Genomic DNA, 27,938 nt, shown 5'->3' on the forward strand with positions numbered 1-27,938 from the left:
TGTTCTTAATTTCTGGGATTCCTCCCATAAATCCCTGGAGACAGACTTGCAGCCATGCTAAGCCCATGTAGCTCCAGTGAGAGTGAGCAGGAACAGAGCTTCAAACCAACCCCCTGAGCCAACCTTTCTGGGTGCTCAGAAAAATCAGGTCTGATGTGTTGAACACCAGGCACCCAAGTTCACTGTGTTGGCTTTGTTCTTCACCTTTCCACCAGTGAAATGATGATAATACCTTCCTCTAACATCATGTTAATGCGGTTATAAGATGCTGAGCTGTAAAAGCATTGTGTAGTGAGAGGTGGGACTAATGAACCCGCATGCAATGAATAATTTTGCATTCAGCACAGACTTCGAAACAGATACGGTTAATAAATGGAACACACTTTCTCTGTAGGACCTCTTCTCAAACAACAGCCCTGGTTTCTTTTGGTCTTTGGATATTCCATATTTTGATACATTCAGAAGTCAAAAGATTAGTAATTCTCAGCATATTGTAAACTTCCTGCTAGTTAAAGCTCTAATACAGGCAAACGCTGAAATTAGAAATGAGCCATGAAACCGATTTTCCCATGTTTATTAAGCAAGAGCCATTGATGTGAGGGTTTTTATTCCACATTGAAATCTGCCATCTTTCTACAGCAAAAAATTCATTATAGCAAATAGAAGAAGACCTGTGACCTTTGTGTGTTTATGTTGACTTGGGTAGTTATCATGTCTAACTCACAAGTCTCATCATTACAGTCACATCATTTCTGTGTTAAGCAAGACTTGGTGGCTGTGGCTGTTAAAAAATATACAAGTGTCTTGAGATTACACTACATGGAGAGGGGCCTAATAACAGTCTATTTGCTGAATCTGTAAATGTAACTACTAAGTAACCTTATCCATTCCTTCAGCCTATAAGATATGGCTCCATACAGCATTATATGCTGTTCATAGCTTTGTCTGGTCTTAAACTGGATTTCTATACCTTACCTTAACAAACTGTTCCATGGCATGAGTGTTAGGAAGTTTTTCTTGACCTTCAGCCTGTGTTGGTTTTTATTCTGTGCTTAATTTCATGTCATTACTTTGAGCTTTGGCTGTGAAAACTGGAAGCATTTCAAGTTAGGAAAGTTTTAAGTGTCCCACATAAAAGTGATAGTTGACAAGAGCTTTAATAATAAGGAAGGGGAGGGAGGTGTCTGAAAACACAGATCACAGCTTTCAGTGCTGAGATTTCTTGAGTATTAACTAGATAAAAAGAGACCTTGTAGAGTGCAGTGAGCAGATATGCTTCCAGGGTGGCCAGGCTAACTGGAATGTCTTTTTGTCTTGCAGAAGATGAAGCCCATAGTCCAAAGAAGACGATCTACCCCTTCTGCCATTACTAAAGCTCTTGGCAAGTCAAAGTGCCATTCCAGGTAGAGGAAATACCTTTCTGACTTCTTTTTCCACCTTTCTGCTGACGTTCTGCCTGCGCTGTGCAGCGTGGCATCAGGTCAGGATGTTTGGTGGGAGTGCCATCAGATCCGGCCATCCTCCAGGATATCCACATCCCTATCGGATAACAGCAGCTTTCCCTTACTACCAGCTTGGGTGGTGAAAAGCTCCCTCTCTTGCCTGCCACTCCAGAGCCATCCAGTGCTCTGCTGATGTTTTGCTCCTGCAGGTGTAAAGCACGAGGAGTTTCAGCAGGTAGAGCCAGGTGCAAACATGCCAGACATGCATTCTGCTGCAGTCCAGCCCATCAGGGCATGGAAATTGGGTGAAGCATAGTGACATGAGCGTCATCCCCACAGACCAGTCCCCATGAGGTCAGTCTCATAGGATTATAAAGGGCAGGACTGATTTTCATTTGGTTGTTTCCTGACCAAGTTATGTGGCTTCTTTGTCATTCCCCCCACCCCTTTCTAAATTGCACTAAAAAAAAGGAAGTAAAGAGAAACAAATTCTTGACTTTATTTGGCTGGAGAATATCCTCATGAGGGAGGGAGGCTTTAAACGCTTCTCATGATGGATTGCTTTGGAAGGAGCTGGTACAATGCCATCTTTGCTTAGGCCGCCAGAGTATTGGTGAGATTTTTTTGCTATCCTGCTGTTGCGTTTACAGAGCTGTGTAACTCCTCCAGCTTTAGGAAAGGCACTGCTGAGATCGTGAGATGGTGTGGCTCCCACTGCTCAATTGACGTACATGGAAAGCTTTTAATACCAAGTTTAAAGGTGATTTAGCTTCTCACTTGTAATGGCAACAGATGCATAAGCCAGGAATTCTCTTGTCAGTGGCTGTGGAGAGGTGAGGAGGGAAGAGGGAATTTCTGCTTGCGGCAGTGAGGGTGTTCCTGTGAAATCATGGGATCGCTCCCCAGTTCTGAGGCCAGTGGAAATTGGGTTGTGACTAACAATGTCAAAAATACTACCCTTAAAGCTCATGTGTTTTTTCATCTGTGTAGAGTAGTATCTATCACACTAGAGTAGTATTGTGAGGGGTGGAGGGAAGGTAAGTATCTCTTCCACGTGCATCTCCCAAAGCAAGATACATGGCTTTATCTATATGTAGAGACAGGAGGATTTGTGGAGGTTTTTCTATCTGCACGAATCTGAGGCCATGTCTCAGAGGTTAGCTAATTCAGCCAGGGTCAGGCACGCAAACACAGGCTCTGAACAAGGCTCAGCAAAGAAACAGTTCTTGTTCATTAAGCACAAACCCACCTGTAGAGCCAGGATAGACCCAGGAAATCACCATGGGACCTGTTGTACTGCCAGCATTGCCAACCAGAGGCAGGAGCAGTGCAGAGGAGGGTGCTGAGATGCAAGTGGGGAGATTAGCATTTGGCAGAGCTATGGCAGCTGGGGAGAGCATGGAGAAAGGGTCTGGTTCAATTCTGACAACGACTTGTTGATTGCAGTCAACATGTAAAAACCATCGTGGTTTGGGGGAAATGGTCAGCACCTTCATCATTCTCAGGAGAAACAAGATGCTGGATTTCAGCCAGGCAAGCCAGAATCACATGGCTGGAATTAGATGGGTGCATGCGGTTCATTTTCTCTGTGCTGCAGCCCTAGCACTGACAAGCAGTTCAGAATGGATGGAAAACATGTGCAGAAATGGCAGTCCATCCTCACACCAGGCTGAGCAGTGCCACAATCTATGGATTTTCCGTGAGTCATAGCTCACATGTATGTGTGGGAAAGAAGTGTTTTACGTGAGTGAGAAATAACTCAAAAAGGAATATTTCAGCAGCTCAACCTCCCCAGATTTGGTGTGGGCATTTAGGCAGTTTTCCATCTGTCTGAGGCTGATAAAATTAATTAGGCAGAGGCAGGCAAATGCAGCTCAGAAGTGAGAGCGTTAGGGGCAGTGCTGGGAGAAGCACAGGGCTATTGGGCTGTTCCAAACCGGTCGCCCATCTCCGATCATGAACCCTTGTGAGAAGCTTCTGACAAAGTCTTGTGATTTTTCTTCCTCCCCCAGGGAAACTACCCTTTCCTCTTCCCATTCAGACAATGGACTGCCAAGTGGGGTGTTCAGCAGCCCAGGCTCCACTTTCGTCCTGGATGAGCGCGTACAGCTAACTGTGGGCCTGCAGACCCAGGAGAGACATTTGATCTTGTTCAGTGATGTGCTTGTCATCGCCAAGTCCAAGTAAGAGGAATTCACACTCACTCCTCTGCCCCAGTATGTGCTGTTAAAGTTGGGCTCTGAGCTATTTGTGCAGCAGGCATCAAAACAACTCTTCTTTACAAATGTGGATCTGAAATGTGGCATGTCCGCTTTCCCCTTCTATAAATTCTTCCTGGTATAAATGCTTCACTCCATTTTCCTGAAGGAAAAGGTTGTCTGATTGGTTTTGCCCTTTCCCTTATGTGGCTTCTTGAAAAAATAGCATGAAGGCAAGAGGCAGTAAGAACAGAAAACTGATTCCTGGCCTGGCTACTTCTGCCACACATAAATTAAGAGCCTAGATAACTCCAGTTATTAGCATGTACAGCAATTAGCCTAAATCACCACCTACCTACATGTGGCTGTAGTGAATCACACTGCCCTAAGCTGTCCCACTGCAGCCACCAACCCCAAAATCCATTTGCATCTCTTGTATTCTCTCCACATGCCCAGACATTTAGTTCTGGGGAGGCTTGTTGCTGTCACTGTATCTGCATGACTGGAAGGTGGCATGGCCAGACTCGAGGTCTGGGTGTTATGATCTGGCCTAAGAAATTCATCATTTGAATTGCAGATCCTCCTCCAGCCTGAAGCTGAAAAAGCAAGTGCATCTGAGTGAAGTGTGGACCGGTACCTGCCTCAGCGAAGTGACAGAGAAAAAGATGGGGCCTGAGAATTCATTTGTCATCGGCTGGCCTATCACCAACTATGTTGTCACCTTCAGGTACCTCATCAAACACCAGACCTCCCTCTGCAGCCTGGCAGCTGCCCAAGCATCCCATGTGTCAGGCTGTAGGGCCCTGGATTCTACTACAACCCTTCTCCCCATTGAGTAGAGGACTTCCACCCCCATTAGACAATGTGGTAAAAACCAGGATGTTGGGAGACAGTCACCTTAGAAAGATATCTGCAGGTTCATCCCTGGGAGCCTTCTAGAGGACCAACAGGGCTTGCAAGTGTTGTTATAGCAATGGCTAAGCCTGCTGCAGAGCATCTGGAACATCACAACCAAATCTGCCATAGAAAACCAGCTTGTGCCATCATATAACTTACAAGCATTTTGTTTCAGCACCTGCCAGCAGCCTTTTCTGTAGAAGTTTAGCCCTAGTTTGAGAGTTTTTCATTACAAAGGACAGGCTAGTTACGTCAATGAAAAATGCCAGATGGCCTTGTGCCAGGATTAAATCCTTTATCCATTCCTCGTGTGGCGTGAGCAAACCTTCCCCCTGCTCCATCTGCCAGGGTGTCCAAAGCCCACACAACAAACTGTAAAAATAGAAAGGTTCTTCAAGATGGGTCTGCACACATGCAGCACAGTCCAGAGCTTGCTTAGCCCTTGCTAACCCCAAAAATAGAAACGCAGGGGATCATGGAGCAGGCTAAAGAATAGGCCATGCATGTCCAAGTGCCATATCAAAGGCTGTCCCAGTGGTGTGCCTGAGCTAGTAAACATCACCAAAAAGCAGTTTTTTATTACCTGAGCTTAGTCTAGCCTGGCTAAACTGAATCTAGAGCTGGCATACCCATAGGGAGCTCAGCTGACGCAGGCATCTCTACTTGATACTCTCTTCTGCAAAGCAGAGAGGACAGCAATCTTCAGGGGTCACCCCGTCCTCAGGGGTTCTGCTGGCACACCTAGGAAGGTCTGACCTGGCCTGAAGCTTTTCTTCTGTGGGGCAGCTGCCTTGGTGGAAAAGAGAAATGGGAATCATCCCATGGTTTCATAGATGCTGTGTCATCATTTCCAGGGGTCAGGGTGGTCTCTCCCAAATGATGCATTCCCAATTGGGATTCATGCTTTTGACATGCAACTTGCCGTTTGTGTCTTAATCCAAACTCAAGAGCAGCTCCATTGCTTTCACATCACTGAGACCTGGGTAACCCATGTTGGCAGCAGAAGCTTCTAGGAATGGCAGACACTGGGAAGGAAATAATAGGAAAAAGAAAATATCAATTAAAGGTCACTGCAAAAATAATAAGGACCTACAAGATGAGTTAACTCCAACATCACAGAAAGATACTTGTCCCTTGTCTCAACACTCCCCAGCCTGGGCAGGAAATGTAGTCCAGTTTGTTGCTGGAATTTTTTTTGTTATTATTATTTTTGTTACTTGTTAAAATAGGACAGAAGCAGGAAAGGACCATGCTTTTGTTCCAGGGCTTTGCAGGAAGGAACTTCGATTTACAGCTATATATAAATGAAACTGGGTAGAGTTTCCAAAGGCTGTTACTCACTCAGCACTTGTTTGATCATCTGCCTCCCTTTTTATCTTCAGCTCAGCTGACGTGAAGGAACGATGGCTGTCAGCATTACTGTGGTGAGTGACCCTCGTTTCATCCTTCTCCTGGGTGGTTCCTCTACAGTCCTCAGAGACATTTGTCACGCTAGGTGTCAAGTTGCCCTCTGATTTTCAGCACATGCAGTGTCCAGCTACTGTCCTAAAAACCCACCTTTGAGACCAGAGTATAGAATCCCCTGGGTGAAAGCAGAATTTGTGTTAACAGTCCAGAAGAGATGGAATCTGTTATCCAGAAGATAACGCTGTTGGAGCACCTTTTTTCCTTTGGAGCTGGAGGCTGACTTTGCTAATGATTATGGAAATGGCACCAGTGTTATTGATTCTTCAAATGTTGGGGTGTTTTTTTTGATTCAAGATTGTATTTTGTGGCATCTAGAGGCCACAGTTATTTCCTTTTCATGTTATGTTTTTATATGTTGTTTCTACTAACATGCAGGCAGAAGTGTTTATATGAGTACGGAGAGAGGAAGAAGTCTCTTGGTTTGTAATGATCCCAAGGATGCTGGAAGGTGTTGTGCTAGACACATCTATCCACATTAAAGTACTGTCATGTGGGGTTTTGCTCATCTTGGGCCTCAAGAAAGATAAATAAGCCATTAAGAGCATGTGACCACATTATAAGCATTGCACATTATTGTTACTGTTGGAATTAATCTGTCCCTTGGTCCCTTGGACCTCTTGGATCCAAATCTTAGGGTTCTTCTCAAGTTTAGTTGGAAATTATATTCCCTCCTCTTTTCTTTGACTTTCAGGCATATCAATGAGGTAAAACAGAATGAGTATCTGAAGAATCTGTCGCTTCAGATCTTTGTGCTGGATGCTGACAACTGTTCTTCTGTAAGTAAAACTAAGAACTGCTCATTAGACCAATGCTACATGGAGGTCTGTGGGGTAGGGTTGGGAAGGCAGGTCTGTGGGGCTGCTGCTGCCACCCCTGTTTAGAATTCAGGTCCCATTGGAATGGGCTTGAGTTTTGGCTTAGGAAATGAGAAGGTAGCCAGACCCTTACCAAAAAGCATTTAATTCTTAAGATTATTCTTGGCCTCTGGCTTTTTTTCTCTTTTCCTTCTGCTTCACTTGGTAACTGTGGTTGAGTCTGTGGTTGAGTGTCCAGTCATTCCTATTTTCAGTGCAATAAGTTGAGGATATTGATCATGAAAGAGTCACTGGTGTTTTCTGAATTAATTCAGACTGGAATGTGCCCCAGTCTCTTCATATTAATAGCATACATTTCTAGGCTTCACGCCAAGCTTAGCGGGTGACATTTACCCCCTGGGTACTCTTCCCTCAGAGAGCAACCCCTGACACTTGTGGTTTATTAGCATTGGCCATGTTCACCTTTTGGAGTGACAGTAGCACTACGGTCAGTCAAATACTGACGTGATTAGATACAGCATCTGAACACCACCCACATCCTGTGATTTCTACTGGAATAATCTTTGGACGGTATAATAAACCTGTGATATAAGAAGTAGTGGAGAACAGTTTTCACAATGTGTAGCCATCACCCTTAACAATGATTCCAGTTTAGTTCAAATTAGTACAACTCTTCTAACCATAAACATTTACTAAAGACAGTCAATAGACAGATAACTGACATTTCCCCCAAATTTTCAAGCCACAAGAAACTGCAACCAAACTTCATCCCTTCTTATTAGCTTCCTCTGTTTTCTGTTTTCCTTTTTAGACTACCACAGTCAATGTGTCCAATGTGGAAACTGCAGAGAGTGTGATGAAGAAGACCCTTGAACAGCTTGGACTTCCTGTAAGTGGCAGTTGCATAGTCTGCCGGGTCTCAGCTAAGGAAGCTGTCACCATCCAGTTTACAGGACAGTGCAGATGTGGAGGTGTGCTGTAGCTAACCAGTCAGGCATTAATACTGTCTGGACTACAAGATGAAGCAATCTATTTGTGCGAGTGCCAAGTATTAGAAACACAGACATGCTTACACACCTGCATTAAATTCAAACCTTGCAGACAAAAGTCCTTTGGATTTCAGAGGACTTCATGCTTGCAATCCAGCATTGGGATTGAGTCAAGCTTGTCAAAGGCTTATTAATGAAATGATACACTGAACAAAGCAGTGATGTTGTCAGATGAGCCTTGCCCATTGCAGTGGTCCAGCCTTGCCCATTACAGTGTTTAACAGATAGTATGTACATCTGGCTCCTTGGTCTGTTCAGCCCTTTGTTGCTGTGTGTTGCTTTCTGAGTGGAGTGCAACCTCATGGACCCTCACCCTGGCCTCCTTCACCTAATATTTTTCTCTTCTCTGTTCCTCCACCTCCAGGGCAGGACAAGTGAACACCATCTCTGGGTGATCTCGGGAAAAGATGACCCTGCTTACCCTCTCATTGGTAAGCATTTAAACTGCTGCTTGTTTCTCTGACAGATGGTGCAGCAATTGCTCTGTTTTGTCTTATAACATACTGCTTAGTTATGCTGAATGAGTAATCTCTGCATTAACTCTGCATTAAGTGGTTAGGTTTTCAGTGGTAACGCAATAAATAAATCCCCAGGCTCTCCAAGGAAGTTTATATATGTTGGTTTACTAAAGAAATCTTGCTCCAAAGACCATGTTGTCATAATGAGACTATTATACTGTGACTCTTTAGACTTCACACTTATTTTTGGGTGGGTTTTGATGTTTTCCAAGTCATCATGACACATGCTTAGGTTTTGTATTCATCCAATACATACTAAACTGTTATAGTAAGCCAGCTCCTACACAGAGCAATGCTTAGAGTATTTTGTTAGTGCAGTAGGGCCCATAAGCCTATTAATAAGGGCATAAACCCAATTAATAGTGTTTTGTTGCATGATGTTCTGGATTGCTGCTAATGGAGAGTGGCTGGCCAGGTTTAACTGGATGAACTTACTTGTAAAGCAATGATTGTATATATGCATAGGTGTGCCCTGGCCTCCTTAGTCCACAGGTGGAGGTTTTGAGCAACATTGCTTAGATGCCCAGCTGCAGTAGGAGCTGTTGGATGTGGCTGCATCCTTCTTCCCAGATTTGGAGCTATTTTCACATAGCTCTGCATCTTTTCTTGCTGTTTATACATCTCTCTGCTCAACAGGGCACGAACATCCTTTCAGCATCGCACTGAGCTGTATCCGGGACTCTGCTGACCAGCAACAGGGAATCAACAATAACACCCTCCTGGCTGATGGGACAGAGGCTTCCTTGCTTGATCAGCTTCCAAAAGAAAAACAGTGCCAGTTTGTCATGAAACCCAGGCCCCAAGCTCCAATGCAGCTGAGGAGAGGTAGGGGCTGCAGGAGTACATTACAACCCAGCAGAGACACTGCGTTCTGTGGCAGTGCCAAACTCTTGCTGGCATTGTACATGTATCCCAGAATCACTTTCATACCTGAGTGTACACAAAGAAGAAGAGATTGCAGAGAGGCTAAATTTGTTTGTGAAAATGTTGAGAATTGGCTTTTAGTCCTTGATTAGCTTTCAACTGCAAGCCATTCTTACACCGCACAGACAGCAAAGTTCACTGAAGAACAGTGATTGAATAAGAGTTTTGCCTATGGTTGGGCAAGGAACAAGTGATTTCACTGCTTTATGTTACCTCATCCCCATTAAGAGTATAGTTATTAAACAAGTGGTGGTAGAAAGTCCTTGCTCAGCTGGGGACTCTGCCTCCACTGTAGGTCACTCAATGGCCAGTAAGGACAGGCAGATGTGTAATGAAGGTCTGTGTTTTCTTTCAGAGTCACTGCAGAAACACACCAAGAGGAAAAAGTCCTTGATTGACTGGGCCCTGCGCCGCAGCACCAGCACCCCCACGGGCAGCCCTCCTTCGCAGTCACCTACCACCCCACGGAAGCTCTTCGGCCTGTCTCTGTCTTCTGTCTGTCCTGATGGGATCCTTCCCAAGCCAATCATGGTAAGGAGCAGCCTGGAATGTTTGTCCTGACATAAACTTGATGTGTTTAGTCCAGAATTTACAAACACTTGTGGTATTTATGCGGGTTGGATGGCGAAGACCATAATTTGCTCATGATACAGATATAGCTCAGTTACAAGAGTAAGAGCATCCTTCTCCTGTGTAATCCATATCACTTCGTGCAAAAACGTCCATCCCATGTCAATGGGTGTCTCCAACCAGGTCATCACAAGTTGCCAAGGGTCAATGTCAATGGACGATACCATAGTCCATACACTACATAGCATAGAGCTCACTCACTAAAAGAGTCCAATGGACTCACACTTGCCCCAGGATAAGCTTACCCACATCAACTGTACTGACAACTTAGCTGACAGGCTCTTGTCCCCAGTTAAATTATGACAAATCTCTTGTATGTCTGTCCTCTTCCTGTACTGACTAGGTCTTATTATGTTATAATTATGCAAGATATAATATACGCAAACTATAGGGTAAGCGTTTGGCTCTTAAGTACAACTGGGCTTTTTCTTAGGATATGCTGCTCCTGCTGTACCATGAAGGTCCCTCTACTAGGGGCATTTTCAGACGTTCTGCCAATGCCAAGACGTGCAAGGAGTTGAAAGAAAAGCTGAACTCTGGAGACGATGTCCAGGTGGATGGAGAGTCAGTCTTTGTGGCTGCAGCTGTCATCACGGTATGTTTGGCCAAGTAACTCAGCTGTCTGGGCTAATGGTAACTTCCTTCTTTAAGGAAGCAGCATGAGTCTTTATGGGTAGGAAAGGTTTGGGAAGGAACAGAAAGCATTCCTCCAGCAAGGAACATTCTCACTTGATGGCTTGTTCCATCTATGTGCACAATAGTGTTTGTCTGACTGAGTGGTGCTTGCTTTCACATGAAGATACATGCAGTGGCCTTCAGGCCAGTGTTTCATTTTGCACCTCTCTGTACAAAACACCCTTCAGCAGGTGATATAGTAATGTCTACCTCCAAGATAACCATGGTATCTATAGAGTGCCAAATAACATGCCAGAGTCTGAACTCAGCAATTCAGATGCTGCACTAACATAGACATGAAACCCTTTGGCGGCAGCAGCACAGATGCTCTCAGTCCTTTCTGGACACACAGAAGAGACTGTAGGGAGATATGAGAGGACTTACACCATTTAAGTTTTAGTAAGAAAAAGCCTATCTTTTGCAATTAAATCTGGTCAGAAAAATTCAGCACCTAAAGTATCAAAAACCATCCCCACCTCTTGCTCTTATTGGCCTAATACAAAAAAAACAGTTGACTGGGAGGATATTCAGGTGCTTTCCAATGCAAGACATATATTAAGTTGTTAAATAGTCACCTGAGGAAAAAAACAACAATCCTCATAGCTGAGAAGTGTTTCAAACAGAACTATGCACAGCCGTAGGGATGAGTCCTCTGCCTGCTGCAGTAGAGATGAGTCCTGTTCTGGAGAAGGGATGAGGCACAAGGGCTGCAGTGCTGCAGTGGAAGAGCCCAGAGAAGGATAGCTTGGTGAAGTGGGGAGGGGAGGAAAAATGTATTTGTGTCGTGTCTTGTTTTATATTGTGCTTAATATGAATAAACAATGACTATATGCATCGTGAAAACAAAATAAGGAATTCAAAACTGACCAGACTGCTCTGCATATATATATTTAATTCAGGATTTTCTCCGAAATATACCTGACAGTGTTCTATCCTCAGACATGCACGGACTGTGGATGGAAGCTGTGGACACAGAAAATCGGGCACATAAGATTGAAGCTATCAAAAGGTTTGTAAAAGCCTCTGTAAAAGCTTCTTTTGGTGGGAGAAGGGGGAGTACACAGCCATAAGCATAGACTTCATCTTCTGGGAGACTCCTGGCAGTGCTCCAGGCCACAGTAGAGCTATTGCTGATTGCCAATGTCAATGGTCAGAACATTTTCCTTTCAATAGTCTTTTATGAACATTGGTAACATTTCTGACCTCCCAAAAAATGTCATTAGAAAATTCTTCTCTGATTACTCGTTCAAATTACCAGAACCAGCAAACTGAAAAAGCACAATAATTCAGCCACCAGGAGTACACCAAATGTTAGTGGAATTAGATCCTTAATGATGTTAACTTTTTATTATGTGCACAAAATGAAGCTGATCATCATATTGGCCATTAGAAGAAATATCCCTAACTTGGTGATGGGGACTTTGAAAATGGCTTTACTGCCTTGAAACTGCTGCCCTGAGCAAGAACAGTCTATCAGCATCCTCTGGGATATGCAGTATATCAAGCCTTTTCCTGTCAGTGGCTCAGCTCAGTTTTTGAACCTTACGGTTTGTCCTGGGCCTCCTTCCTCCATTGTCTCTATAGCATGAGACACAGGCAATGGCATTGTTTTGTGTGCTGCTGGCCTGGAGCTGCATGCATTGCTTTTGGGTGATCTCTGTTTTGTTAGGGCATTACAGACTTCTACCACATGTTCTGGACATAAGTCCCTTGGTCCCTCCAGCTCTGTGACCAGAGTGGGTAGGCAATATGGATGTAAAGTTGTGGCTCTCACAAAAGCTGGTGGAGGGGAGTGACAAGGTCTTACTTTATTATCCAATGTGAATGTCTCAAAGTGGTTGCAAGAGGGCAGAAGGGGGCAAAAGCTTTGGGATGCTACTTCTGATATTTGAAGAGCAGATGTTTGTTAACAGCAGTTTTCCTTTGTTTCCACTCCCTGAATAGTCTAGTCAACCAGCTTCCAGAGGCCAACCTCATTTTACTCAGACACCTCTTCGGAGTCCTCCATCATATCGAGCAGAATTCCGGTGTGAATCAGATGAATGCCTTTAACCTGGCTCTTTGCATAGCACCCAATATGCTGTGGCTACCAAGTCCCACTGGGCCTGAAGAGGAGAGCAGGTCTACAAAGAAGGTAGTCTCTCATGGGTTTGGCTTCATGCTTGTCTTTCCCTTTTACCGCTTTTTATGGGTGCTGTATTTTGTAGACTAAAGAAAGGCATAGGATTAGTGACGGCGCTGGCTGAGTGGCATCCAGGCTTTGTCCTTTCCCCTGTGCAGCTGTGCCCATGCTGTAGGGGAATTTAGCCACTCAGTTTATCCAGGATGGAAAGGGAAGCCATGGTTGTTTTAGCAAATGAACTTCTATATGGTCAAGCAAGCTATGTCCAGCAGCTGAAAGATGTAGCAGCTGAGGTTAGACACTGCCACTTCAGCTGGATCTAAAGCCATTTTGCAGAGACAAAGTAAGCAATGAACATGACAGTGCATCACAGGGGAGGAAGACTTGCTTGTAGCTTACAAGGTGTTATCAATAGTAAGGAAAATTGTAGAACATGCTGTACCCGGCTCACTGTACCAGTTCATAGAGATCATACTTTTGCTCCAGGTGTAGTTCACAAGACACATTGCTGTGTCCTTAACAGCTTCTTGAGCAAAAGGTTCTGTAGGAAATTACATCTTTGTAGAAGGAAAAGGAAGATTCTGGGACTGATTTGACTTGCTTTATATATGGATCTATGTTCATGAAACTGACTGTAAATTCATGTCCTTGCCAGGTGGCCTTGTTAGTGCAGTTCCTGATTGAAAACTCTGCAGAGATTTTTGGAGGTGACATTGCTTCCTTGTTTCAAAGACCAGACAAAAAGAAGTCCAAAACCTCAGAGGAATCTCTGGGTAAGTTGGTGGTACCGTATCTTCCGGAAACATTTCAGATCTTTTAATAGTTAAGCTCCTCATGCAAAAGAGTTTGTTTTCCATTCATGTCTCTTCCAAGGAAAAGCACTGGAAAACAGTTGGGTTTGGTTTTCCCATTGTAAGGCACAGGCAGGAAGTGAATGCAAAGCAGAGGGCTCAGATGCATCTCTTCAAATGTCCCCGAGGATGATTATCTTTCTCCATGGATGCTGTTCAACCTATGCCAGCCATCACAAGAATTTAGTGTAGCCTTAGCAATGCCATGTCCCAGCAATCTTTTCTTCCAGATCAGTTCTGTAAAGCTAGACCAAGTGGTTGAATGGAAAAAAATTGATTTGTCTCTAACTGTCCTATGAACACAGGCCAGTGGTGAAAGCTCAAGTCATCAAGCCAAACTTTTTTATACTGTTCCCAGTCCTGCTCTGGTCCCTGTGAAAATAGTGGATCAACTTTGCTTTTTCATGAGAATATTTCCCTGCCTTGGTCAGGTTAGGAGACATAGGCCACAGATTAATTTGTGTTCTCTGCCCCAGGCATAGGCTTGGCTCAGCATGATGATTCCTCTGATGAGCTGGAATTTTCTGCTTGTGACCCAGAAGGACCAAAACATCACCTGGTACCTGAAACAGATGCCATTTTTGAACCATCCAGCAGCTTGTTACTTGATGAGGATCCGGAGGACTGGGACTTGTTCAGTGAGATCACAGCCTGCTACCAAAGCAAAGCCCGGAAGAACGCCAGTGCAGACAGCTATGACCTCCTGGAAGAGGATGGCTCCTTCTGCTCCATCGGCTCAATACGCTCCCTCAGCCCGGCCAGGGACCGGTGCTCATCGGAGCCCAGCGTCTGCCTCAGCTCCCAGCTGCCTGCTCAGAGCCACGAGCCGGTGGCCCGCCAGTCCAGCTGCGATGCCACCATCATGCACAGCCATACAGACTACATCCACAGGCTCAAGCAGCTGCAGGTGGAGAGCCAGAAGCTGATTGATGAAGGCCTAAGCCCTGGGGCTAATAAGGCCAGGCAGAACTTGTGGCAGTTGCCTCAGACCAGCTCTAAGGTGAAGAAGCTCAGCTTTCAGAAATCCAGCCTGTCCAACAGGTCCAGCTTCTCTAGCCTGTCCTCTACTACCACCTCCCCGTCTGCCTCTTCACTCAGCTCCTTAGACAGTGCTTTCTCCTACTGCTCAGAGTCATCAGCCATTAGTCCCACAGACGTCTCATCCCTACCATTCATGTTCGGTACGTCTGCCAGGCTTCATGCTGTGTCCCCCAGGATTGCCCAGAGGTCCCCAAAAGAGTGGCACAAGTCCTTCAGGTCTCCTGTGCCTTTACATCCGTGTGATCTGGACAGTTTCCATGAGTACGAACCCAAGGCTGTGGAGAGCAATCCTTGCTCTGGAGAGAGGAAAAACTTCCCTCCTGTCAGCGGAGCTGCCGTGGGAAGCCCATTAGCTGACATTGACTGGGAAGAAGAGGAGAGACAACTGAGTTGTGGAGGGGGCCCTGACCCAGGGCTCAGGAGCCAGGGTTGTACCAAAGAGCTTGAACAAAACCCTGAGCTCCCAGCTGCCAGCCCAGCCAGTGAGAAATCCCCACAGAGCAGCCACCAGCAGCATAAGGAGAAGGCAGTGAAGAATGTAGAAATCAAAAGCATTGATGCCTGCCCTCCAAGCCAGGAAAGCCTGAAGCGCACCAAGATAACTTTTTATGTGGCCCCAAATAAAGAAAGTTCTCAGGGGTCTCCAGTGGAAGAAGAAGAGGAGGGATCCCTGGCAAACACCAGCAGCAACAACTCACCCAGCAGCAGCAGTGAGCAAAGCCTGTCCAAAAGCTTGCAGACTGTGAGAGTCCATATCCCCCAGACAGTTTTCTATGGGCAGAACACCCCCCTTGTCCTGCAGTCCATCTCCAGGCGCTACCATCATGGACCAGTGACCCCATCCCCACAGGCAGAGCACAAAGAGAGCCCCCAAAGTGCCTCCACTCCTGAGGAGCTGGAGAGTAAGCCAGAGGAAGTGGCGCAGGCGCCAACCCAGAGCAAGGGCTTCAACACATTCAGCCACACCATCCGTATCATCCTCCCCACCTCCATTAGAAACACCATCAGGGAGTATTTCAAGCACGATGAAACCAAAACCTGTCCCACAGCAGAGGCAGAAGTGGTGGAGAATGAACTCCTTCGGAGCAGGGTGGAGTGGCTCAGGAGCCAGCCGCTGGCAGAGGTGGCCACAGAGGAACGTGACACGGTGGCGTTTGCAGAAGAGACATTTGTCTAGGGAGATAGATGGGGGAGAACTGAATATTTTTTTGTGTATGTGCAGCAGAAAATAATGTCTAAGATATGATCAGGGTGTGAAGAATCTAGCAGGCTGCATGGGGCAATAAGTGTAAAGTGACACTAATGTGTATGTAATGTTGGGGTTTAACGTTCATTTTGGCTGGGGGCGGGGGGGGGCAGTTGTTCTTGGTTTTTAATTTGCACCCTTTTCCTACAGAAGAGACTTCACTGGGTGGGTGTCCCGTGGGCTGAATGCCATCAGACTCTCCCTGTCCATGAATTAGCTGACATGTATGGGGGCTGACTCCATTTCCCTTTAAAGTGGGAAAGGAGAAACTCTGCTTTATTTTCTCCAGTGAGCTGCCGATGCGTGTGGCTGACTGGAGAACTGGGACAGCTAATGCTGCATCAGAACTAGTTAAAAATCTTTATGCTTGCACAAAATCCTCCACTATTCACTTTTCATCACCACTCATCCAAAGGAAGACCCTTCACGTCCAGCCCAGAAATCACTGCTGCTTCTCTCTACTCATCTTTTGTCCCCTGGTGGTCTAGCTCACAGTCTGCCTTCATTACTGTTTGAGGCACCAAATCAAGCCCAGAGCCCAAAGCCCAGCTTTCACTGACAGATGCCATATGTAATATTTTAACCCCAAGACGGCTTTTGCTTTCCCAATTGTGCATTGATTCTCTCAAACCTCCCCCAAAGCTAGTATTTGACAGAGCCACAGTCACTGTAAAGGATTTAAGCACTGTCGTTTTGGCAGAGCTATGAACATTCATCTTTTTGGTGTCCTCTCAGAGCTGGTCCTTTTAGTCCTAGTAAAAGGTGACATTATATTTCTGTAAATGATGGTAACATTTCAGAAGGCCCTTTCCAGAGGCAGTGTGACTGGGGCAACTAATCAAATTCCTAGTCACGCTGAGAGGGACTTAAGCAGTTTTTGGCTCTAGCATGAGGTTAATGGAGTTGTGAAAGTTGTCAAGAATGTTGTCGAGTGGATGCTAAAGCAAAGCCCCATCTGGCCAGAAAGTTGTCAGTCCATAAGCTGAGATGGTCCAGGCTTCAACAGCACTGATGCTATCTCAGAGAAGCATTGAATTCCCACTTAGCTTAGCACATGGCTCAGTTGTTCCAGGAGAATTAAGTCTGGAGAAGTGCCAGGCAGGGATGTGCTAAGCAGGCTTCTAGTGTTGCACTACTAAAGAAATGCAGCCAGTGGACTCTTGGAGCACTCCCGTGATTCCACTCAAAGCAGTGCTCAGAAGTGCCACAGTCATAATGGGACTTCGCTTAGAGGGTTGTGATGCTGCCAGCTAAGCTCTACGCAGAAGCTGAGAGCATCACGTTAGTTTGACAGGCATTAAGAAAATGTTGGGAAAAGTCTCAGAGGTTAAAAGGTTCAGGATATTTCATTTAAAAGTTATGTGAGAGTTTTCTAAGTGGTTTCTCTGAGAGAGTCGCTCCTTTTACTCAATTAGCAGTGAATGGGTGAAGGACAAGAGAAATACATGAATCATAGTGACTAAAAGGTCGCCTTTTAGTAAGTGCCTCCTGCAAGTTGCAGAGGGTCTACAAATAGCTATATCTAGAGTTGCTTGACACCTGCCATGGTTCAGTCCCTGCACAGAGGGGGAAGCCAGCTCTGTAAAATGATCCAGTAGGTATCAGATGCCTCCACTCATCTGTCAAATGCCTGTGGCCAAATGCTGGGACGGGAGAGAGAGGGAAGCCCAGAGCCCACTTTTCCAAGGTGTATAGTTCGACTAATTCTGTGCAGGGTGTTCAACTCTCAGATTCGGCACTCTCTGTCCCAAATCACCTTGGTGGCCCTTGTATGATGAAAGGTGTATATAATTGTAATACAACACCCCCCACCATGACTCCCCTCACACATGAACACTGACGTGGCATTCACAGTCTTTTTTCCAGAGCTACAGTTGTAACTATTCCAATAAAAGACACACGTTTGTTTGTCATTGTGGTGCAACGAGCGCCTCTTGTTCCCTTCCTCTTACTTCCCTCTCTTCTGTGCTTGGGTGGTGGCATTTGCAAAACACCAACTGTGCTGTGAAACACGTGCTTCATACCCTAGATCTGAGAGGCTGGCCATGCTGAGCCCTCTGCCATCACACCAGCTTAGGCACTACTCTTATTTGTGTCTTTTCAGGGAGGTGAAACACCATTAACGATTAGAAGAGTCTGCTCATACTTGGCAGAGAGATGATTCTGTATTCTAAACATGCTAATGGACTGTAAACTGACTCAGTAGCTTGGCTGGTCTCAGATCAAACGAGGAAGATCTGGACCAAATGCAGAGTAAGAGCTCATGATTTGCGTCACCTAAAAGAATTATGAGCAAGTGAAAGAGATCAGTTTATAGAAACGCTGGGAGAGGCGGGGCAAAACACACATTTTTTCCTCTCCTCATCCCAGGCTGCCTAATAAGGGCGCATTTCCCTGGATAGTTGCTGTAACCTAGCTCTCCGTTAATAATTTTTCTTCATTTAAAGCAAAACAAAACCCTCCAAAATTTATCAGAAAAGGTAGCACAAACTACTGGTCCCATTGGGAGCATGTGATGCACAGCAGAGGCAGGGTCCTACACAAGACAGGGAGACTGGTCTCTGCAAGGGCATGGAGACCTTGCTTACCTACTGCCTTGGGGCCTGGGCGTGGAATTCTGCAGCACTCCTTTTCCATGATCCCAGGTAATGATGCAATTCTGAGAGCGCAGCTTGCTGGAGACCAGGATGCTCCCCACATATTGGCACCCAATCCTACATCCACCAAGTCAGCAGATGTGTTCCACTTTCTTCCAGGCCATCAAAATACGTGTAGCAAATTAGTAATAGGTTTCCTAGGGATAGCAGACTGGAAAACCTGTGAGCTGTGCCACCTTCCAGTGCAGTCTGAGTGTAGCTGAGGAACAGGTGAGTGACTTAATGTAATGTCGCACTTCCAATCCTGGCCACAGCCCCCCTGGTACTGTGCCATAAAGACAAAAAGGTTCCAGAGCTCCTGGCTTCTGCTGAACAGTAATGCCAAACTACTGGGTTTAGCCCCAGGAAACTCAAGGCCACAAAGTATAAATTACCCCCCCAAAAAATTCTGATTTAATTCTGGTGAGAGCACCCTGCTTTGCTGTCAGTCCCGGACAGGAGACACTCAGCAGTGGGTCACCATGCCACCTAGGGCTGTCATTCACCCCACACTCCTGCAGCAGCTTGCAGATGTGCTGTCAGTGCTCCCATTAGTGTGGGTGTCACATACTGTATCCAAGTACCACCTAAATCCCTTTCTCAAAACTCCCAAGTGGAACGTGTGTCCCTCCCTGGGATGCAGAAGTGTATTTGGAAGTCACCAAGCAGTCTTAAAAATGTTCCACAGCACCCAGTTTGCTCATAACAAGAAATACCAAATACAGACAGTTGGCTTTCTGCCCCAGAAAGGCCAAATTTGCCCTTAATGTATAGCCTTCAGACACAAATAGGTTTCCCTTCTCTCTCTGCCCTTTTTCAGATCAAAAGGAGAGATTTAGTCCAAGTTGGCCTGACAAATACTGAATGCCCTACTCAGTGCCCTGCCGGATAGTCACTCGGGAAGACATGTCGTGAGGTTGCCATCCGGGAAGTGGGGAGCCTTCATGACCTGCTCCCAGTATAGATCAAGGCCAGACAAGTTCAGTTCATTTGCCTTGAAGAGACAATGACTCATTCAGCTCAGCCTCTTCTCATTTCTGCTTGGCCAGTGTGATTTGTTCCCTTACGCTGCAGGCTGACAGAAACCACGATGGAAGTGCCCAGGGCAGCTGTCGTTTTTTTCCACTGTCTTGGTGCTATTTCTGTCATCCCAACAAAGTCAGGAACACCAGTGTCCCAAGACATACTCTACCCCATCCTTTGCAGATAGCTTCTTTGTATAGACTTCCCCTCCCCGCTGCTATCCCATTGCACCTTTGAAGGACAGATAACCTTGCCAAAGAGTAGTATGGGCTATTTTGGCTACCTACGTATCCAAGCAAACAGCTTGCCCTCGAAACTTTCTCCTTAAAGCTCACCCACACTCTGAAGACAAACATGACAGCCTTTCAAGCAGGCAGCTATTCCCTCCCTTGCCATCCCACCAGCCATGTGTAAAACACATAGATGAGGCACTTAGTGACATGGTTTAGTGGTGGATTGTATCTTGGCAGTCCTGGGATAAAGGTAGGACTTGACGATCTCAAAGGTCATTTCCAGCCTAGTTGATTCTATGTGGCATTGCACCCGTGTGTAGAGAACTGACACCTTTCAGCAGCATCCCGTGCTCTGGCTTCAAACTCAGGTACAGGACTGGCCTGAGGAACAGGACTGGCAAAGCTCCAGGTCACCTCTGCTTTGCAAAGGGAGAGTGGCAGCCTCAGGGACAGACACGAAGTGGTACTGAAGGTGGTGGCTTTACCGCTTTCTTTGAGTCCGTTTTTATTCTCTTTGCTTTATTATAGTAAACCTGGGGCAAGCTGGAGGAGAAGAGGTTTGAGAGAAACAGGCACATGCTGGGGGAGTTTTCCGAGGTCTGCCCTGTAGGTTTGGCCTTGCACTGGCTTACGTGAAGTGCCAGTCGAGCTGCTAGAGGGAGGGAGAGAGGGAGGGAGGGAGGAAGGAAGGGAAGAAGAAAGAGAGGGAGGAAGACGCAGCATCCCCCCGGCTCTGCTGGTCGTGTGCGCAGAGCTGCGGGTGCTCCGAGAGCTCCACCTCGTGTCGCCTCCAGTCACCACTTGATGCTGGCGACTCAACAAGTCTGAGCTGGGAGATGATGTTCTTTTCCACGTGGATCCCAGGCTGCAAACCCAACTTAGGTCAAACCCAGCAGGTAAAGGAGGAAAACGAACTCCGGGAGGAGGCAGAGTTAAAGGTGGCCCCAAACAAAACCAGTAATGCACTTGAAATAATCCTGTCCTTTAAAAGATCCCTTCCACTCGCTTTGCACCAGGATGCTTAAACTTGGAGTTTTCTGCTCTTATTTCAAATCTAAAGAAGGACTTGTATGTCTGAAAGTGTTTAACCTCCTCTCACCCCTTCTACAACATTTATAAGGCAAGTTTGACATATTCATTTAAACATGAAGGAAAAATCCAGTCAATTTAACTGGGACAACAGGATATTATAGTTAAATTTCCATCAAACTCATACTATTCCAGCCAGGCTCATGTTACTGGAGAAGTGCATCTCATAGGTCTAAAAGTCCAATTATTAGAATTTATTTGAAGTGCGTAGTAGTACAGCAATGGAAAAAAGTAATATTTGGAGAAAGTAACAGATCATGGCACACAGTTCATTTAACATCTGAAATTCATTTAAAGTGGTTCCCTTTTACAGGAAATGTCAGCATTCAAACGGTTATCAATATGTTCTTGCTAACAAAACTCATTTTGCCTATACCAAGCCAATCAGCACACTGTCTTGTATTTGGAACAGCTACCTCTTCTTAAGCTTCCCAAATCGGGAAAAATCTGCTCTACACTTAAAGAGCCAAGCCTTGCAAAATTCCCAGCAGTTACTTAGAATAGCAGAATTCCTTAAATTTCAAAGGGGAGGGTGAGTCACATACAGCACAGATGTTTACTGTCACCCTCCCAGGGAAAACGTAGAGCCATTATGCTTTAGTCCAGTTGTGTTCAGCAGAACACTTAAAACATGTACCAAAGGCCCTAGATTTAAGCTTTGCTTAAACAAGAGATTTGCCAAACAGGCCTTTAAACTGGGTCAGACCTCTATGGTCTACTGCAAGCCTACCACAAACAGCAATAGTGTTAGCCAAAAGCAAAGTACCCTGCCACACCTAAAATGAGGATGTAAGTTGTACAGGAGCTGTTTCCAGTTACTGTTTGCTTTGCTTTCCAACCTCCAGCTGCCTCCTCATGTCTGATACATCCATGGGGACCCGCACTGTCAGCCCATCCATCGACTTCTTAATGCAAACCTGGCAGCCAAGTCGAGATCTGAGAAGAAAACATTAAGTGAGGCTCATCTGTTTCCACAGGAAAGGAAGAAATTCCCCACCCACATTGGGATGTTTGGGCCCAGCTGGGTTTTCACTAAAGCTCCTGTTAAAGGTCTTATCCCCCAAGAGAAAGCATCTCTAGAGGCACAACTGTAAGTCCTGTCCCCTTGGAAAGAGGTGCCAGGTGCTGAGAATCTGCCTCAGAGGCTTGAGAATCTACTGTGATCAGCAGGGAGGCTTACGTCTCTGTGAGCCCATACGCCAAGTCCAGCATGTCCAGCTCTTCATCTGAGATGGCATCCAGCTTTTGGAAGGTGTCCTTCTCAAAGATGAGGTGACAAGTGGAGCAGGCTAATGTCCCTTCACATGCACCTGGTGGAGAAGTGAGAGAATGACAGCAAATCATTAAAAACTAGGTGATGAGAGATCATCTTCAGGAACAGCATGAGAAAAGGTCCTCTAACAGGTCTGGAGCATGTCAAAGGAGACACCAGAAAAGGCAATAGGTGGATGTAGATTTCAGCCTGCTTTTCCTCTGTGAGGATCACAATCACTTTTCATGTTTGTACGCCAACTCTAACCTGCCAAATGCATTGACACATGATTCCCAGCAGTGACTGCAGAAATCACACTGCCAGCTCAGCAAGCAGCTGCTGGGAGAGGAGCTTGCTTCCTTGTCTCACCAGCACGTAGTGGCACATGTACACTGTTCCCAGGTACCCACTGGTCACAGCACACACACATCAATCCTAAGCACACATACCCTTGAGCAACACTTACCAAATCCATCAATGGCCAAGTTTTGACTGACCACCACTTCCAGCAAACTCTGCCCCTCTTTGGCTGTGGCCGTGAGTCGCTCTCCATCCCGATTTATAAAATGCACTGTCACCTGGTCTGCAGAGCTGTAAGACAAGTTTACAAGATTCAAAGAAGCCCACCCTTTCCTGTATGTCCGTTACTGAGGTCTTCTGGCTGAGCACTAGAGATGTGGCACTTGGAAGCAAATGTGCATACACTTCCTAGAAAGATTACACTGTGCATGTCAGAAAAGATTCAGTTATCAGTTCTCAGTGGCAGGCAAACCTGAGCTGACCCAAAATATTTCTCACTTTATCAAACATCCTTGGAATAAATGTTGAGCTGTGCATGGACAAGTGCAGATGGCCTGCACCCAATGCCTCTGCTTGGGCTGGCTGGTGGAGGGAACATTTGAAGGCAGGCAAAACATTTGAATGTCCTGAGCCTGGGATGATAATCCACAATGGAGTGAAGTAATAACAAAAGAAGTGCTTAGGGTCAGGTACTAATTATGCAGCAAGGGCTGGTTTTATTCCCATTTTATTCCCAAGAGGACTGCTTGGTGACTGTTCCTTTTCTGCTGCTTGTTCTTTCATGAAGCACCCGCTCCTTCCCTGAACTCAATCACAGGGCACCTTGTCGTAATGAGACATGCTCAGTCCCAGCTTACAGCGTGACTGTGCTGAGTAACCTCCTCTGATCTGCTGTGATCCTTGCTCAGGAGAAACTGCTAGTTATTTTGGCAGACGGCAAGATTATATCTTGTAAAGAGTCAAGAACAAGGTCATCAGCATTTCTCAGTGCTGACTTGCAGAAATATCATCTACAAATAAGATGGAAACAGCATCCACTTCACCTCCTGCAAACCAGCCTTTCCCCACCATTGTGTAGAAGGCTGCCACCCTGAGCAGTGGTGTCAGGGGTTTGGCACCAAGACAGTACAGTCTGAGACAATCTGTTATATTTGCCAGGGGAAGCACACGAGCAAACAGTGTTTTTCCTTAGTGCACATACCCAAATGGTCACTTAGAAGCCGGAGGTCCCAGTTACCCAAAGGTCCCATCACCTGTGCTAACCAGGGCAGCACCCTGGGTGCAGTGGTTGTTTTGCCAAGTACCCCTCAATGTGGCACTGCCCAAGTGCGCATCATCTCAAAGCCCAGGACATTCTCCAGTGGCAGAAGCTGGATTCACTCTCTTCTGTCACATAATGCTCTCTCAGAGCTCTGAAAAGACCCACCTCTACCTCCCACAGTTCCCATAAACTCCCAAGCACTAGTAGGATCAGTGCTGCCCCGTGGCCTTGCTGCTCTTTTCTGGCATAGGAAGAAAGAACCACAGCCTTGAAGACAGAGTAAATTTCATAGTGAGATCTGGCCACACTCACAATCCCCTGGGTTTTCCCCACTTACACAAGACTGAGTGAAGCAGCATCCAGCTTCTTCCAACAGAAGTGCTGCTTGGTATAAAGCTTGGTTATACTTCTCCTGGAAGCTCTGGGCCAAAGAGCAAGTATCAGAGCTCTAAGGATTTCTAATATCATCTGATTTCTTGCAATCTATTTGCAATATACAGTGAACACAAGCTATCACAGACCCAGAGTCACATGTTACAGCAAACCTACCAGCTGAGGAAACACCTACATTCCTGTGTGCCAGGCATCCTCTTGGAAAGTCACAGACTGGGAGGAGGAACTGGTTAAATAGGAATTGTCCCTGCGATAGCAAGGGAATTCCAGCAGCTGAAAGGACTTACTGTGTCTGCTTACCCTTCGCTGCCTTGTGGCAGATGAAAATGAAGCATCTGGAAATCTCTGCTGATTTCCTTTTAACATTAGGCACAGAAATACATAAGGATCAAGTTTAAACAATTTTCTTTGCTCTTTCTTAACTCACAAGAGGCAGAGGCGGAGTACAGGGGGTGTATCCAGCTGAATAAGAGACGGGAAAGAATTCCTGTAAATTTGTAATGGAAAAGGGGGAAGAAATTCTCCTCTTTCCAGTTTGCAGATCCTGTTCATTCAGCTTCACATAAATCACAATCACCATCTAGATCTAATCCCATTTACCTGCTGACAAATCATTGCAATACATCTCAAAGTGATAAAGGATGCTGTTTCTTAAAACATTGTCACATAGACTTCATCAGCAAGACTTCAGGTGCATAAAATCCCAAACAATTCTCTCTTTTTGGAAAGTCAATGCCCATGCTCCAGCAAAATTTGGAAGCAGAGAAGAGAGACGAAACAATATTTTTTGCCATCTCTGTTCTTTCGTTTTTGGTCTCGATTCAGGCAGCAGGAGCAGAACCCAGGGGCCGCTGTACCTTCATCTGAGGAGGCTGGCTTCCTGTTTTTCAGAAAGCTCCAACAGAAAACAATGCCTGGGCCATTAGTCTACAACAGGGTCCTCTGGTTATGAAAACAGCTGTGAAGTTCACACCAGGACCATGCTGCACAGGGAAGAGTTTCCCACATGCAGAATGGGAAGATCACATTGCAGTCATAGGATCACTGTATTTCCCAAAGCAAACAGCCAAAGAACATCTTTAAGACATTTCAGACTCCTTCATAGAGACACCCACAGACATTTCTCTGTAAACAAGTAATTTAAATACTAGTTCTTAAATGTCAAACAAAACCCCGTCTATATTTCGATGGATGAGACCCATTAATTTCATTTTTATGGCAAATAGGCAGGTTTCCTGGCAATGTTGGCTTTACAGTTATCGGTGAAATAATTTGTTACATGAGAGAAATGGCAAAGTCATAAGACTTTGCTTAAAGCTGCAACCCAATGCATTCTTCAACAGGACAACACAAGCTGGCTGCCTGCAAGCAAGGAGTGCTGGATCCAACAATCCCCAATGCTACACACATGTTTATTGACAGTAAACTTCACCTGTATTGTCTTTTGAGGCACCTAGAGCTTCAGCCCACATCTGCAAATGCTAGGGGGATTTAATTCCCCACAGTTTCTCCTGGACACAGCCCTGCTTGGACTGTTGCTGCCAGTTGAGCGAGCCCTGAGACAGCTGAGCTGCAGGCAGGGACAGCACACAGGGCACCCAGTTAGATACAAGGAAGTACAGATGCTATTGCCACAGACCCCCAGCATGATGCTGGACAAGCCTGGGTGCAGCAATTCATCTCTGCTCTCGAGAGGTGACAATAAGCACTCCTGACCACACAGAAAGCACCTGTAAGTGGCTTCCCTCTCTGCTGGCTTTAGGGGAAATTTAAGCTGTTTGTCTGTGTTCTTAGTATAGGCACCTCTGTTGGGGGCATAAACCCAGCCTGATTACTCTCTATTGTCACTGTTGAGTTCAGTCATCCCCCTCAGAGCCACTTGTGTGCTGGCCTAGTTGTCTTCGTATCCCACAAATCAGTCCCAGGCTTAAGTCTCCTCTGGAGGCTACTGGCTTTGGTACCTAAGGCTTCAGGAGAGCCTGGAAAGAAAAGCTGTAGCTTTTACTTTCTATTTAGTTTTGAATTTGTTTATTGTTGGTTTTGAAGCTATGAAAAAAATTCCTTTCGCATTTTGTTAAGAAAAGAATTTTGAGCCAGGATTTTAAGAACAACCCACGATTGATGAGATGACGTTTTGCGTCATTTACACTGCACCGTTTTACAATGACGTTCCTGTCACAGGACGCACGTCAGAGCTTTGGGAAGAGCTTATCAGACGCAATAAACTGAGTACTACAAGTTCAACACCTGCCAGTTGATTATTCCATTAAAAAAAAAAACAAAAATCTCAAACCATCTGTGACACAGGGAAGAGCTCAAGGGGGTTTCAAGAAGGTGTTTCTTTTCCCTCTTACTCCTTTTCCCTAAAAGCAAGGGATCTGTATTTCCAAGGCCATCCAAAACAGCAAGATGCCTACAAGTAGTGCCAGAGATAACTTCAGAAGCAACAAACCAATCAAAAAGAAAATCCACTGATAGCGAGTCTTCATAAATCCCATCAAGCAGGGTTATCAGTGTAACTTTCCTCTAAGGTCAGACAGCAAAACTGTTTATTTTCTGTGTATGTTGGTTGGGTCTTTTTCTCAATGTCGAGCAGATCACAGCCTGACCCAGATCCCACTGATCTACAAATTCCTTTTATTTTGCTCAGAGAAATGCAATCTCCTTCCAAACTATCCCTGTGGAACAGAAAGAAACACTGGCAGGGAGTCTGCAGTAGATCCTGCTGTAAGAACACAGACGAGCACTCTGTGCCAGGCAGCCTCTCATCAGCCCTGTCCTTCCAGCACAGGGGGACGGCTGCTCCTGCACCCTTAAACCTTCCTTCTCGAGGAATGCCCAGCCTTCCTAGACTCCTTTGCCCTTCAGGAGTGCTGCCCAAGGGACTCTGGCAACCAGGCCCCTAGAAAGTGTCCTTTCAGATGCCCAGCTGGGATCCTCATGCCATGACCCTGGCATGTAGAGGCATTTTTAAACACAAGCTTCTGACCAGTTTCCACTGCAGGGTTTAACTCGCAGACTCAGCCACCACAACAAACAGTGCATCCTGTACTGAGCAAGCACTCTCAGCTCAGCACAAGTCCTGGCCTCAGGATCTTGGCAGAACACAGTCCCAGGGGCTCATGCAGCCCCTCACAGGCAGCCACCACCCAGGCAGCTGAGCACCTTGAGCCACCTCCTCCGTGTGCCTTGTTCAGAGCAGCATGCCAGCAAGGCATGAGATCTGGCTTGGGTGGCTTCCCGTAACCTGAAGATAGCGTTTTGCTCCTTTGAGCTGCAGCTATCATCCACTCCCTACTCTGCTTCTACAGCAGCAGGGACATGATACCCAGGAGAATTTGCAACCAACCCAGTGGCCATCCCAGCTTCCCACAGCAGGAACACAGCAGGCTTGTAGCCCAGCTGCCCGAAACACCTTGCGCACCATCCCAGTCCCTCAAAGGCTGCTCAGTGGGTTCTTGTGTCATGTTGGCATCTTCATGCTCTGGATCCAGGCCACTAGTTGTGGCTTCCACAGCTCCAGAGGCAGGGAAAAGCACCTCTCAAATACTGCACCACCTTCTTCACATCAGCATCTTCATTCTATAATACCACCTCCTGCAGGACTTCTTTCACACTGCCCTCTCCTCTCTTCTGTGGAGCAAGGCAGAGGTAAGCATGTGTCCCTCCTGAAAAGGCCCTTCCAGATGCAGCAAGACAGGGTACAGCATTTTACTCACCTCGAATCCCCAGGGGCATCATGGAGCTTCTGTGTGGAGCTGAAGCCTTTTTCCGAGCCCTGCTTAGCTGGTGTGAGATGCTGCTCAGTCATCCCACGGAGAGGAATAAAGCGAACCTTGCTCACATTCAGTCCACTTAACAAGGGTCGCATGAGCG

General features: G+C 46.0%; 2 protein-coding genes across 2 annotated transcripts; one reads left to right on the top strand and one right to left on the bottom strand.

The window, feature by feature from the left end:
- Positions 1-1,323: 1,323 nt before the first annotated feature.
- Positions 1,324-15,806, top strand: LOC104402354 (rho GTPase-activating protein 20-like). The gene is made up of 14 exons (XM_010010223.1): positions 1,324-1,403; positions 3,455-3,625; positions 4,218-4,367; positions 5,920-5,961; positions 6,696-6,780; positions 7,631-7,708; positions 8,233-8,299; positions 9,023-9,211; positions 9,666-9,841; positions 10,374-10,535; positions 11,515-11,624; positions 12,560-12,749; positions 13,393-13,510; positions 14,065-15,806. The coding sequence occupies exons 1-14, from the start codon at positions 1,324-1,326 to the stop codon at positions 15,804-15,806; spliced, it is 3,360 nt and encodes a 1,119-aa protein (XP_010008525.1).
- Positions 15,807-21,671: 5,865 nt separating this feature from the next.
- Positions 21,672-27,933, bottom strand: LOC104402352 (adrenodoxin-like). Its single transcript, XM_010010220.1, has 4 exons — positions 27,782-27,933; positions 22,575-22,699; positions 22,037-22,166; positions 21,672-21,792 (listed from the first exon to the last, which is right to left on the bottom strand). Exons 1-4 carry the CDS (start codon positions 27,931-27,933, stop codon positions 21,672-21,674), a joined length of 528 nt encoding a protein of 175 aa, XP_010008522.1.
- Between the last annotated feature and the right edge of the window lie 5 nt (positions 27,934-27,938).

The sequence above is a fragment of the Nestor notabilis genome, unplaced genomic scaffold (genome assembly GCF_000696875.1).
Source record: "Nestor notabilis isolate BGI_N333 unplaced genomic scaffold, ASM69687v1 scaffold1982, whole genome shotgun sequence".
Lineage (NCBI taxonomy): Eukaryota > Metazoa > Chordata > Aves > Psittaciformes > Psittacidae > Nestor > Nestor notabilis.